The following is a 13,885-nucleotide window of genomic DNA, read 5'->3' as shown; positions in this document are numbered from 1 at the left end:
AACTGAGTTGCATATGGTTTATCGATGACATTTTCGGAATGTCAAGAAGCTTCATATGGATGGGGTGCAATGCCAGACATATTGTAGGCACCATTCTCGTTAATACATAAATTCCAGTGGCAAAGAGCGAGTTGCAACTGCACCCCTTAAGCTTCACAAAATCATTGCGTTTTACAAAGCTCATGCAGCCTGCCAGACTTCTACGTGTGATTTTAGGCTACGTACATGACCTTACGAAAATATGTGGTGGAGTGTAGTTTAGTACCAATAAACACACACACACACACACACACACACACACACACACACACACACACACACACACACACACACACCACACACACACACACACACACACACACACACACACACACACACACACACACACACACACACACACACACACACACACACACACACACACACATACACACACACACATACATATATATATATATATATATATATATATATATATATATATATATATATATATATATTCTTCATGGGCAGTAAGCTTTCACTAATGCATGCTTCATTATATGGGAGGGTAAATGTGCATTTATTTAATTTCTTGCGTGTTTGTTCGATTGTTCGAATCAAGCCCTCCGTTTTTCTCTATAAGTCATGCGTCAACTCACCTATAATCATATGCATTAGTTTAAGCTAGCTAACGCTTCAAGGACATTCGTTCCCCGTTCTCAAAGGAATGCAAGAAGGTCGTACAGAAAATATTCGAATAAGACAAAATAAGAGGCATGCTCTGCGGGATGTAATCAAAAGTGGACGTCATTTAGCACATTATACCTCCAAATGTCTGGTCAAGTTACAAAGTACATACAAACATACATCAATCACTTTTCCATCCAGTTTCACTCCATGGAAGAGTGAAGATATCCAATCGCCATGCTTTCATTGGATGACTGAACAGGTCCAAAGTGACACATGACCTAAGCCGTTTGTTTATACCAGGCACTCCTTTTCTGATGAGAATGGCTTCAAGGACTTGTAGACGGCGTTTGTTCGCACGCGATTTTAGAATCAGTGTGTTTTCAGTCAGATCAGAGCGTAGGAGTTTTTGGTTGCGGGTTTTGCGCATATGTTTATCTGGCGCTCACTCCTGCAGCTGCATAGTCGCGTGTCGTGATAGGGTTGTTGTGGTCATTCCAGTGCAAGTGAAGTTGCGGAGCCAGCGGTCTCCTTACGGGCATTTCAATTCATGCACTATATTGGTGCGCTTTAGTTGGTTTTGGTCTCCTGCCGGGCTGCTTTTCATTAAAAGGCTGGAAATTGTTATTCTCTTGTAAAATATGGTAAGCCTTATATTCAGTGTCTTCGTCAGTCGGTGTGATCTTTGTCCCGATGTTCGGCAAATTTGTCATCGACGTTTTATGACGTTATCCACGTTTTATTAGATTTCGACAAAAAGTTGATGGGTTGGTCTGTTGTTAAGTTGTTTCTGGTTTCGTCGATTTAAGGTGGCCTCAATCTCTTCAATTGCTCTGTTCGAACAGTCATTATTAGCGGGTAATTGCTTACGCCGTTCAGGTTCGTGGTGCGTCGTGGATCAGTTGAGGCAATATTTTATGGCATGTTGCAGAAACGAAAGGATGACGACCGTGCGGTAATACCCTGGGTATTCGCTAGCCGCGTTGTACATTTGCCAGCATCAGTAGGTTTATGGCGCACTATTGTGGCAAAAGATCCGTTGTTCCCATCCGCATAGATGTCAAGAAAGGGTGAATGGTTGTCAACACTCAGGCTAGTTCTAAATCGTAATGGCGGTTGTCGTTGCATGGTGGCCTGCCATTGGTGGCGGTGGGCCTCGTCTCCGACATCATGAAATATATCATCTAAATATCTGCAGAATATGTTTGGTTTAAGGCTTCAGGCTTTTAAAGACACGATCCTACAGCGAACACATGCTTATATTTGCAAACAACATATGAGCGGTGACACCATTGCGACACCAATTAATGACATTGAGTTTTCCAGTAGAGTTTGCAGTAGAGTAGACAACAGAGTTTGGACAGCGGAAGGATGCTTGATTAAATATCCAATTGTCCTTGCACATAACAAAACCCACATATATATATATATATATATATATATATATATATATATATATGTGTGTGTGTGTGTGTGGTGTGATGTGTGCGTGTGGTGTGCTTCGCGTGCGTGCGTTGCGTGCGTGAGTGCGTGATGTGGTGCTGTGTGTGTGTCGCTGTGTGTGTTGTGTGTGTTGGTGTGTGTGGTCGGCGACTGGGTGGGTGGGTTGTGGTTGTGGGTGTGGGTGGTGGGTGGTGGGTGTGGGTGGGTGGGGTGGGTGGGGTGGGGCGTGCACATATGCTTAGATCGATTAGTTAGAAATCAGAACATAAGTGCACTATATTCGACAAGTTTTCGTTCACCTGTCTTCCTCGGCGACTTCCAAGATTCTGCCCCCCCCCCAATCTTTTTTGAGAAATCGACCCCCGTCCTTGGATCTTCAGTTTAACCCCCCAGTGCAAAAACTAGCATCCGTCAAAAAGTACTGACCCCTCAAGTCAACTTTCAAGCTCACATGACGAAAATCCCACGTGTTGTTACCCGAATCCAAAGTCATCCAAAAGTAAACAGGACGATTTCGTATTTTCTTAGCTCCCAGAATCGGCTTGTACGCTTAAGCCTCAATTTAACACCGGCCAAGTAGTGCTAATCTCTCAAAATCATTCTTCAAGTTTAGATTTATGGCTAGATTACGCGCGTACTAAAAGGACGGGAAGCTCATTATCACCCGAAAGATATCGGCCGATTTCGGATTTTTAAACATCAGAATATTCACCAGTGCATGAACTGGCGTTCGCCAAACCATCCTGGTTTGCAAGGTAATACTTTAATGTCAAATTACCCAAAATCCACACCATTGAAAAGTTACTAACCAATTTCGAATTTTCAAGCACCAACATCATCTTCAGCGCTTTAACTAACGGCTGTGAAGTAGTCCTGTTGTCAGCCCTTGATGACTGACCTTGAAACCTCAGGAGGTTGATGGACGTTCACGTGCTGGTGAATATTCTTATTTTTACCGAGGTAAAATAAGCCTGCCAACGTTAGATGGCATGAAGCTCCCCGTCGTTTTGAGCCTACTTAAAATGGCGCGAAAGGTGATCTTCAGATGTCATGGATTCTTACATGGACGCCTATTCATGCGCTGCCGATCATCCTGAGGCCATGGGGGCGGCCTAATCCAAGTCCTAATATCGCGCGGCAGCCCCGGCTGATATGGATTTCCCCACCCTTCGACCGCGTACTCATTTCGACCTTGAAGGCCAGACCTGGAGAGGCCCAGTCTTTCTAACGAACGCTATTTATGCGCTGGTAAATGATGATGCTTTAAGTCCGAAATCGGCCGGGGACTTTTGAGTGATTTGAGTTCCCCGTCATCAGACCTCGAATGGCGCGTGGTGTCGCGAACTAGGCGTCATGTTTGGTGATGTGCTATCATTAGCCGTTTTGAGTGCGTTCATCGAAATCGGAGCTAGTCGCTTAATCGATGGTGAAATAAATTGTCAGGATCACGGGCATCATTCTATGACATTACTAACGACAAAAAGTTGGCTGGGCTCAAAGACATATATTTCATAATCGTGATCAGCTTCACCAACGTGCAGGACACGTATGTCCAGATCTAAGATGAAGCACGTTAACATGACATTTTATTATTTGAGTTGTCTGGCAAAGACTACATCCCCATCCCCAAACCCGGCCACACGCCGCCCCCAGGCCTAGCATCGCCATTAAAATAGAGATGAAGCGTTTCTTTACGCCTTCTGCCGCTATATGGTTTTGGTGAAGACATCGTTTGTATGAATGCTTCTTGTAATACTTTTACTAACTTTACGTGAAATACTCCTGCCTGACTCGGCTTTAAGTCGCTCTGACCACCAGGACTGTCAGAATTAAATGCAAGTGCGTTTATGGCTGTAAGCGTCTCCATCCTCTAAATCGGATTGTTGTGGAAACCGCGCCATATTGAGCGGGATTCTAGCTGTTTCCGGTCAGGGAAGTGCGCATTGGAGCGGGGGCCGTAAGATCGTGGCTATAGAGCAACCGTTAATTATTGCATTCATCGGATGCTTTAAGTTACTTCTGGGCCTGCAGAGGAAGTGTTAGTGCGCGGACGGTGGCTGATATCCAGATACAAGGTGAGATTAGTCGCGGATTTGCGTGGGGAGCTGGCGCAGAGGGAGCGTCTATGTATCCATATTTGGGCGCACTTTTGTGATCCGTTGACCAGACAGCATGGCTCCGTTTTTGGCTATCTTCAGGTCTCAATTTGTACGCTGTTTCTAACCTGCAGTATAACCTTGCTATGCTTGGATATTTGCTAAGTGGATTTTGCCATGAACACCACTCATATACTTGCCTCCTGTTGTTTGTGTTACTGTTCTGTTGACAAGGGATTTGACATCGTCCTCTGAAACAAAACTGATTTGTGACTCATTTTTGCCAGTTACAGCAGTTTAAATCACATTTTGACATCTGGTATGATACCGCAGGTGACATCAGTACCCTGATCACTATTTGCCCTGTGCTGTCATGAGATGCACATGTATTTATGAATTTACTCATGTCTGGCAATTACTGCATTGTAAATGCACTTTGGTATGCTTGATTAATGATTGGTAGATAGAAAGTGCTAGTTACACACATCATGTTTGCATAGAAGTGCAATCACAGCAACAATTCCAGCTCATACCTACATTTGACATCTACATGTACATACCTAGGTATACACTGTAAATCTAAGCATTCAGAGTTCATTGTATTAATTTCATCACAAAGAGAGTCAATGCTTGAAGGAATTGTACTTCAAATATCATATCAGATGAACATACCTCCAAAATATTATCACATGAAAATTGTTAGAAAATCCAGCATAGTTGGCCTTGCCTGCCTGAGTGTGGCTAACATGAGCACATGGTTCAGCATACTGATGTTGCATACAACTTAAGTGTCCTTAACTAATTTCTTGCACATTAGATGATGGGTGGTTGATTGTTTCGCAATCAGCACATGTAAGAATATAGTCTGAACTGAATCCAATTTTTTCTGGCCATCATTCAAGAAATGTGAACATCTTAAGATAAGTAGCTGGAATGATAATTGCCATAACTAATGTGTTGTGCAAATATGTCTGAACTGGTCAGTCATGTAGCACAATACAATAACAATTCTAATGGTGTGTGTCAGAAGAATGAATATTGGCTCAGCGTTCCCAGGGTGAATTTTTTCCTGTCTCGGATTGTTTTTTTTCCGTGCTTGGATTTGGATAGTTAGTAAATGTTAAGGTGCTTTGATTTGCATTCTGAGAAGCAATTATACCAAGTATATTTTAAGGGAATGTTTGTTAGGTAAAGGTATGAAAGCAATCATCTGATATGATACAGCAAGCCCACTTGTAAATGTATAATTTTTAGGTGGAAAAGATTGCTACAGACAGCACAGTTCTCTGTGCAGTGAAAATACTCCCTGATGTATCAGTTTGATTATGACATTGCTGTGTTATGTTACACAACACTGATTGAGAGCTTATTTGACAACAGTTTTATCTGGAAATCATTCTCATAAATGTTCAGTGACCAGATATGACTGTCATACATAGTTTGGCATTGACTTTCCCATAATGCCCTTTCCCCATTTGCATGGTGTATATCTCTGAGACAAGTCAGCAGGCATGCAAACTTTGCTCCAATGGCATTTAGTGTCAATGTAAAATATTTGCACTGAAGACCAACTTGACCCCTTGCCACTCAAACTGTGGTGAATTTTGGAGGTGTAGACTAGATCCTCAGTTTTTTTATTGACAGTTAGCCCAATCAATCTTGATTAGACAGTTGCATGGTTGACATGATCTTTAAACAGGAATCATGCTTGGGAGGCTTGTGCTTTTAGGCAGGATTGCTGTGGCTTTCCTTGCGAGTCCAGTATGGACTGCACCAGAAATATCTTAATGATATGGTCCCTGGTATGACAACCATTTGTGTTACATGGCCAGTAAAGCAGGGCATTCATTTTGATGATTTCTAACATTTTGGCAGCAGAAGTTGGAATTGCCAGGTACAGTGAAAAAATATTTAAGTATTTTAATGCCTTTCATTGCCTCCCAAGAAAGCCTACAAGTAGGTAGGAAAGCATTCAGCAATATTTATTTGCATAGGTTGTGAGGATGGTTAATGAAATACTGTAGTGAGTGAGACCAAAGATATATTTGGTGAGTTAGGCTACATATGAAGCATAGCAGATATCCTGTGATGTGTTTGGTGTACAAACCAAGGCTTGAAGATCACTGAAGGCAGCTTCACTCAGCTGATTAACCATTTGTTGTTTCAGATGCCAGGGACAAGAGTTTACATAGGTGGCCTGACACATGGCTGCAGAGAAAGAGACATTGAAAGGTTCTGCAAAGGGTATGGAAGAATCAGGGATGTTCTCATTAAGAATGGATTTGGGTTTGTGGTAAGTTGAAGGTTTAGTATTATAGCTTATTGCTTGGCCTTTTTGTACATACTTTCTGTTCTTGGTTACACAAAGGATGTATCAGTGTGATAATATATTTGTATTTCAGGTGTGGTCCAGACATAATCCTGTGGATGCCTCTTTGTTGTAATATATTGATGTACCATACTGCCATGCTTACCATACACAGCTTTTACTGTCAACCCCTCACAAAAAGTCTGACAGACCCTCCATATGTCCTTGTTACAGGAATTTGAAGATAATAGGGATGCTGACGACGCAGTGTATGAGCTGAATGGAAGAGAACTGTTGGGTGCCAGGTATGTCTTACATCAACATATGCACCTAGCAACTGTTGTAGTTCCCAGTTTGTAGCTTAACACACCAGGCTCATCCTGTTCATTCATGGTCATGTGAGTGTAATCATCCAACTGTGATCATTTTCCATGTTATGAATGCACTACAGACTGCTGGGGATGCTGAGGAGCTGACTGACCAGCCACTTCCTTTTTGGGATGCAGATCAGGATGGTTGGTGCTGCTGGGTGTTCTTCACACAGGAGCTGGAACCGGGTGCAAAAATGCTGCACCGTTCCGACAACAACCAGCTCATCACACACTACATGAAGGCAGCTGAAGGTTTCCAGTAGGAGCCCTCTCTCCATGCAGAGGCTCTGGATTGGCTGCTGTTCCAACCTCAGCCATAACCTGATCATTTTTGCCTGCCAGGTCCTGTCTGCCCTGCCTTCTGGAGTCATGCCATTGAGCCTGTCCTGTTTGTCATTCCTCACCCATCATGTGCTCTGCCAGTGGCATATCCTCTGACCTGTCTGTCATCATTTCCCTTGTTGCTGCAGGCACGACCCCCTAAGCGTCCTGCACCGCATGTTCGAGGTGGCCCATTTGTCCTCTGCCATTACCTCTCCCTATCATGTGTGTTGTGCCATGTTTCTTAACCTAAGTAGCTGCTGCACCCAAAGGCTCAAACCGTTACAGGTGTTTCTCTCCTTTGACACATTCCACCTTCCCTGCTGCTCGACCCGTCCTGCTCACGTAGCCCCCCCTCCCCCATTCTGCTTCACCTCCCCCTCCCCTTTCCTAGCCGTGTCCCTTCTGCCTAGTTCCGCCCCTGGCCTTTGCCCCAGCTCCGACCTGCCCGGTTTCCTCCGCGCGCCTCGCCGGCCTGACCGGCCGCCCGCGCCGTGCCGCCAGGGTCACGGTGGAGTCGGCGCGCGGGCCGTCGCGCCGCTACGACGACTACTACGGCGCGCGCCGCCCCTCGGCCTGGAGCAACAAGTGAGTGAGCCGGCCGCCTAGCTCAGACCGCCCCTCTCTTGGCCCGCAGAGTGACGCTGGAGCGGGCGCGCGGCCCGCAGAAACCGCGACCGCTTCGGCGGCGGCGGCAGCCGCGGCCGAGCCCGTCGCCCGGACGCAACACCAAGTAGGTGTGCGCCGGCGCGCGCGGCGCCACGGCGGCGACCACAGGAGCGGTGGGGCGGGTCGGGTCGGTTCGGGGCGGGGCCGGGGGTCACGCTGCGCCATCGGCCCGTCGACGTCGGCCGCGGCCGGTTACCCGGACGCGAGGTCAAGCAGGTGGACGGAGGTGTGGTGCGGCACGCACTTGCGGATGGAGACACCAGTCCGTCCCGACGTGGGTCACTGCCGACGGCATGAACCGCTGCCGCCGACTGGCGGGGTCGTGAGCTCATCTGGCAGGGGCCCGACTGGAGCGCTTCGCGGTGACCTGAGTACTCGCCCGACCGGGACAGTGACCCGATCTCCTGGCGAGGACATGAGTACCCGCTGACCTGGACACCTGACGGTCGCCTGATCTCTTGGCGATTGCCTGGCCACGTGCCTGTGACGTGAACTTGCGTTGACCGGAGCACTTGTCGGTGCCCCTAGATCATCCGGGCGACCGGACAGCGCACAGCCTGAGCCCCTGATCCTGGTCAGAGCCCCTGACGCCGACCGGAGCGCCCCGACTGACCCTGAAAGCCCGGGCCTGAACCGCGTCTGACTCCGCTCGGCGCTGGACCAGCTCACTGGTCCGAGGCGGCCCGGAGTCGGCAGCCCTCCACTGCAGCGCGACGTGACACCCGCCACGACGTCGGCCGGTCGGCGCCCGCGAGCAGGCCGGCGGCTGGGGAGGCGACGACTCGTCGGCCGCGTCGCTCGCGCGCGGCCGCGCCGGCGGCGGCGGCGTGCCGACTGTGACGGGCTGGCTGTGCCGGCAGGTATGGACCGCCCACGCGCACCGAGAACCGGCTCATCGTCGAGAACCTGAGCTCGCGTGTCAGCTGGCAGGTACGCGCGCTGGCCGACGGCGGTCGCGGGTCGGCCGCGCGCCGGTGTCGCCGCCTGTCGCGCCCGGCGCCGTCCGGGCGCCGCGGCGGCGCTCGCGGGCCTCAGTCTGTGTGTCACTCGTGCTGAGACTGGATTATGCCGTTGCCATGCGTTCGCCGCCATGTCGTTGAGCGCTGTCTGCCGTGCGCGCGGCCTCTGTTGCCGATGGGCGTTGTGTGCGGTTGTGGACTGGCCACTGAAGCTGACCGTTCTCTTCAAGAGTGTCCGATGGCCACGCGGAGCCTGAGATGTCCCCACTGATGACTGAGGGTAGTCGGTGACGAGAGGGTCGGCGCTGGCTGGCCGCCGCCGCCGGCCGCCGCCGCGGACGGGCGCTCTGGTGCTGTGCGATGCGAGGCGCGTGTGTGTGTGCTCTGAGGGTCCGCTGGCTGGCTCGGCTCGCTGACTCCCAGGTACGGCCCGCCGACGCGCCCTGTAGCCGGCGCCGCAGATCCGTTTTCTCTCTCTCGCTCTCTGTGTCTCTCTCTTTCTCTCCGCATCCGTCTTTCTGTCTGTCGCCCCGGCCCGCGTCCGTCCCGACCCGGCGGCCCCCGCCCGCGGCGGCCGCCGACCAGCCCGCGTCCTCGGACCGCCGTCCCGCTGAGCCCGACACCGGCGTCCTTGTTCGCTTTCCGTGTTCACCGGCCTCGGCGCGTAGACCCGGCCGCCGAGCCTCCGCTCTTGATATCAAATGTATCATTAGCAGACCGTGTGTCGCTTAGTCAGAACGGTAGGGTGCTGGTTGCTCAGTGCATTCTCTCACGTGGTGCTCACGTCGCTAGCATACGTCAAGCAGCATCCTAGTATGTCCGCTTATCTGCCGCGTTTGCGCGCATCACGGACAAAGCGCGGTCTCGCTTGCTGGTGCTGCGTCCCTGGAGGCGCGCCCTCCGCGCGCTCTGCGCTCTAAGCGGCCGCCGGTCTGTCTGCCCGTCTGGCGCCGCGCGCGAGCCGATCGCCTGACGCCGTGTCGCCTGTCCCCGGTCGCCAGGACCTCAAGGACTACATGCGCCAGGCGGGCGAGGTGACTTACGCCGACGCACACAAGCACCACCGCGGAGAGGGGTGAGTGGCGCGCGCGCCGCCGGCCGTGCGGCGCTGGCGGCAGGCGGTCCGGCTCGGGGTCGGCACGCTACCGTGAAGCCTGCCGAGCCTGTGGGCTGGGTGACGCTCTGTCTGCATTGGAGTTCGTGGTCTGTGCAGTTTGCCTTCGAGTTCAAGGCTGGTTTAATATCTTTGTACTTGCCTTGACCAGTTAATGTGACGTTGTTGAATTGTTTGCTCGACTTCCTAACACTTTGTGCGTATTACCACAGTGGCATGGGCCGCTGGTCGTCGCTGTGGGCCGCACTCAGCATTGCTGCGGTTCGAATGCCCGCAACACATGTGTCCGGTTTCAGTGACGCCCTCTTGCCAGTGGCCGGCAGGCCTCGGGTGTCATGCCGTGCTAACTACCGTGGCATAACCTCTGATGACTCCCCACTTCCACCAGCATGGTGGAGTTCGGTCTCTGGCGGCGTACGTCGCAGCTGTAGTGCCCCCTCGTCACCGTTTCTGTCCGCCAGGGCGGTGGATACCACGTGATGCCTGGGTGGCGTCGGAGTTGGCCGCGCTGCCCTGACGGCCGCGTGGTGTAGCACCCCAGTGGTGACGGCCGACCTGCCCCAGGGTGGTGGAGTTCGCCTCCTACTCGGACGTGCGGCACGCCATCGACAAGCTGGACGACACGGAGCTGAACGGCCGCCGCATCCGGCTCATCGACGACTCTCTGCGCTCGTCGCGCCGCCGCAGCCGCAGCCGCAGCCGCTCGCGCTCGCGCCGCCGCTCGCGCAGCAGGAGCCGCAGCAAGAGTCGCAGCCGCAGCCGCAGCCGCAGTCGCAGCCGGGACCGCAGCCGCGACCGCTCCAGGTGAGCTGTCGCCACCCGGGGCCGGGCGGGGTTGGCGGTGCCGCCGGCTTGGCCCGCTTTCCTCTGTTCGGCTTGGCTGTTTTGCCGCCGCCGCCGCGCCCCTTCCCCGCCGGCGGCTGTACAGTGTGTAGTGCCGTAGTCTTTTGAGTTTGTTCGTGGTAGTTTGTGGCTTGTGTCGACTGTGCAGCCCACCTGCCGAGCGCCCGCCCTGGAGCTCGGGCCGCGGCTGGCGATGCTTTGCTGACGCACACCGTCTGTCCCCTGCCGGCGAAGATCCAAGTCGCGGTCCAAGTCCCGCGACCGCAGGTCCAAATCTGGAGATCGCAGATCCAAGTCTGGAGATCGCAGATCCAAGTCCGGAGACCGCAGATCCAAGTCCGGTGATCGCAGGTCCAAGTCCAAGGAACGCAGATCCAAGTCCAAGTCGGCCGAGCGCAAGTCCAAGTCGCCCGAGCGCAGGTCGGCGTCTGCCGAGCGCAAGTCCAAGTCCGCCGAGCGCAAGTCCAGGTCAGCTAAATTTGTGGCTCGGCCGAGCGCCGCGGCGGCCGGCAGACGGCCCAGCGCCGAGAGGCCGGCGGGCGGGCACGGCCGGTTGAGACGCCCCCCGTCCCGTCCCCACCCCTGGCGTGCCGCCCGCCTGCGTGTGTGTGAGGCTGCGTTCCGCTGAGCTATTGCTGGCACGGAGGCGGCTGCTGCGCGCCGGTGTGCGCACCATTCGGACGCACTTTCTGGCGCTCGATGTTCCGCGGTTTGTTATGGGTTCGAAGTACTTGTATGCAACACTTGAGTTGTTGATTACTCGAGACGCCTTTTTGTTCATTGGTTTGGTGCTATATCAGCTAATCGAAATCACTGTTTAGTTGCTCGGTTACTGTTCGTTCCCAGGTTTCGGAAGGAACGTTCGTGCATGCCCGACATGCGGCACGTCATTTCCTTACAGCTGTGTTAGCGATGTGGACTGAGGTGCAGGGTTCCTGACCAGAGTTTTGGCTTGATCCAGGTCCAAGTCCAAGGACAATGGCAGGAAGTCGCACTCCAAGTCCCGCTCCAAGTCCAAGTCCAGGAGCAAGTCCCGGTAAGGCTTGGCTCTTTCTGTTCTTTGTCCGCACGGTGTTGCGTTAGCGCCTTCAAAATCCTGTGGAATAATGGAGAGCTGCTGAGTGTCACAGCGGGTTGGGAGTAAATGCTGGTGCCGTGTCGGGGTGCTCACGGGACAGCGACGCGATGCTAACTGGGGCGTGCCAGGGTTCCGGTGGGGCATCGGGCGGCTGCAGCCGAACTGGGCTCTTGCATCAGTCATTGACGCCGTTTCGGCAGCGGGTAGACGGAGTGGGGCCGTCTCATGCCCGGTGTGAGTGCCGCGCCGGGGTTGGGGTGTGGGGCGTCGGGCACCGAACCGTGCCGGGTCGGGGCCAGTCCGGTGCCGGCGGTGGCGTGCGCTCGGCTGGCGCCGCACGCGGTCGTGCCGCGGGGTTGCGCGTGCTGTCCGCCTGTGGGGTGGTCCGGCGGCGGGTGGCTGCTCGGCGCAGACGTCGTGCTGTGCGCCAAGACCTCAGACGCCCAGGACGGCGATGCTTGTCCTTGGAGACGGTGTCCATGGTCTGGCGCATGTTTTGAAGATATCGAACGGACGGGTTATCGCTGGGCGACTTAAAAGATATCTCTCGAAATGGGGACATAACCTCATGCGGATTACTTTGTTTGGCTGCTATGAGTCTTCTCGTTTTTTCTATGGATACCTTGCGTCGTCCTTCAGTGCTAGTTCACTACGAAGTGGCAGCCAGACCTAATTGTGCTTTGAACTGTCCAACAAGCGGATGTACCCCACAAAATGTGCTTCAGTTTTCCGCCCTGTGGTGTCTGTGCATCATGCATATCCCGAAGGAGGATGTGCGTCGCGGCGTTTTCTCCCACCTCCCATGGCATGTCCAGCCCCAGTGCGGCTGCACCAGATGCTAGTGTGGTGTAGCTTGGTGCACCCTGGAACAATGGACGCTTGTGTGTTGGGTTTGTTTGTTAACCTACAAGCTCTCTACCTTCTGGTACAGCCATCCGTTTTTCTCCCCATCTGCGCAGTGTTGTCCGAGCGCTTGTATGTTTATGCCCAGTGTTGGCGGCGGCAGCAGGTCCGTGTCTCCACGCTACTGCGCCGAGCTCGCACCACCTCGCGGTTCTCGCATCGCCGCCCACCGATGTGGCCGACCATTGTGCCGTCCCTGCCTGTCTTGCTCGGTGCTTGTTCTCTATGTCTCTTTGCTGCATTATCACCACCGCCTGCTTCTGATGCTATTCATGTCGCCGAACGGTGCCGTCTCGCTGCTGCAGCTGCGGCGCTCATCTGAGAGCCCCTCCCGTTGGCTGGCTGATCCCCAACGGCGGCCACCGCTCTCTGGCGACTGATCGGGCGCGCCATCTGCCGACAGCTCTCGCTCCCGCTCCCGCTCCGGCTCCGGCTCGCGCTGCGACGCGCCCGCCGATGCCGGCTCTCCGGACCGACGTAACGGCGACGACGGCCAGGAGGGCGGTGACGACTGAGCGCGAGGAGGGAGGCGGCCTGGCACCGCCCCTTAGGGCAGCGGTGCCAGGCGGGGAGGCAGACGGCGGGAGGCTGAGGAGTCTGAGAATGTGGAGGCACGCGGAGGCCGCACGCCGGCGAGGTGGCATCAGTGTGGGGAGTGGTCGGCAGTGTTCACCGACGAACTGTACATGGGTTAATAAAACACGTCTCGAGTCTGTGCTGTGTGACCGTTGGGTCGGGGTCAGGCCGCCGGCCGCCAGCACGCTGCCGGTGGGTAGACTGGGAGGAAGCCGCAACGTGAACCGGACAGGCATAGGTCAGGGGCCGTGCGCAGATATTATTCTTGTCGGGCGCTTTGTCGGCGGGCCGCGCCGCAGCCCAGCTGGAGGTGGCCCGGTGTCGGTGTCGGGTGACCCCTGTGGAGGTCGGCTGAAGGGCAAAGGCCGGCTCCCAGCGCCGCGGGCGCCCGACGTTACAGCGATAGTACGATAGGCCTTTTGCGCGTACGATTTCCTTTGCCCAATCCGCCCGCTACCCGCGAGGCTTTGCCCATGCCTACCTACTACCCACGAGGCTGTGCCCATGCCCACCCGCTAACCATGAGGCTGTGCCC

At 53.8% G+C, this 13,885-nt stretch overlaps 1 protein-coding gene across 2 annotated transcripts; it reads left to right on the top strand.

Annotated features, from left to right (window-relative positions):
• Positions 1–3,993: 3,993 nt before the first annotated feature.
• LOC119102245 (serine/arginine-rich splicing factor 5) lies at positions 3,994–13,487 on the top strand. Of its 2 annotated transcripts, XM_037225613.1 has the most exons (10): positions 3,994–4,187; positions 6,376–6,501; positions 6,751–6,821; positions 7,713–7,796; positions 8,738–8,807; positions 9,838–9,911; positions 10,515–10,754; positions 11,028–11,261; positions 11,755–11,829; positions 13,178–13,487. In XM_037225613.1, the coding sequence occupies exons 2-10, from the start codon at positions 6,376–6,378 to the stop codon at positions 13,287–13,289; spliced, it is 1,086 nt and encodes a 361-aa protein (XP_037081508.1). In that variant the 5' UTR covers positions 3,994–4,187; the 3' UTR covers positions 13,290–13,487. The 2 variants fall into 2 exon arrangements, with proteins under 2 accessions (XP_037081508.1, XP_037081516.1); XM_037225621.1 differs by lacking the exon at positions 7,713–7,796 and having other exon boundaries at positions 3,996–4,187.
• The last annotated feature ends 398 nt before the right edge of the window (positions 13,488–13,885 follow it).

This window comes from Pollicipes pollicipes, unplaced genomic scaffold, assembly GCF_011947565.3.
Source record: "Pollicipes pollicipes isolate AB1234 unplaced genomic scaffold, Ppol_2.1 Scaffold_2555;HRSCAF=2994_pilon_pilon_pilon, whole genome shotgun sequence".
NCBI lineage: Eukaryota > Metazoa > Arthropoda > Thecostraca > Pollicipedomorpha > Pollicipedidae > Pollicipes > Pollicipes pollicipes.
This window is presented reverse-complemented; position numbering and strand designations above follow the sequence as displayed.

Bases quoted from the DNA above. Each gene is read 5' to 3' on its own strand.
- LOC119102245 (XM_037225613.1), top strand. From the start codon at position 6,376: ATGCCAGGGACAAGAGTTTACATAGGTGGCCTGACACATGGCTGCAGA. The intron at 8,808-9,837 runs GTACGCGCGCTG...CCCGGTCGCCAG, and splicing joins GCTCGCGTGTCAGCTGGCAG to GACCTCAAGGACTACATGCG. The intron at 10,755-11,027 runs GTGAGCTGTCGC...CTGCCGGCGAAG, and splicing joins CGCAGCCGCGACCGCTCCAG to ATCCAAGTCGCGGTCCAAGT.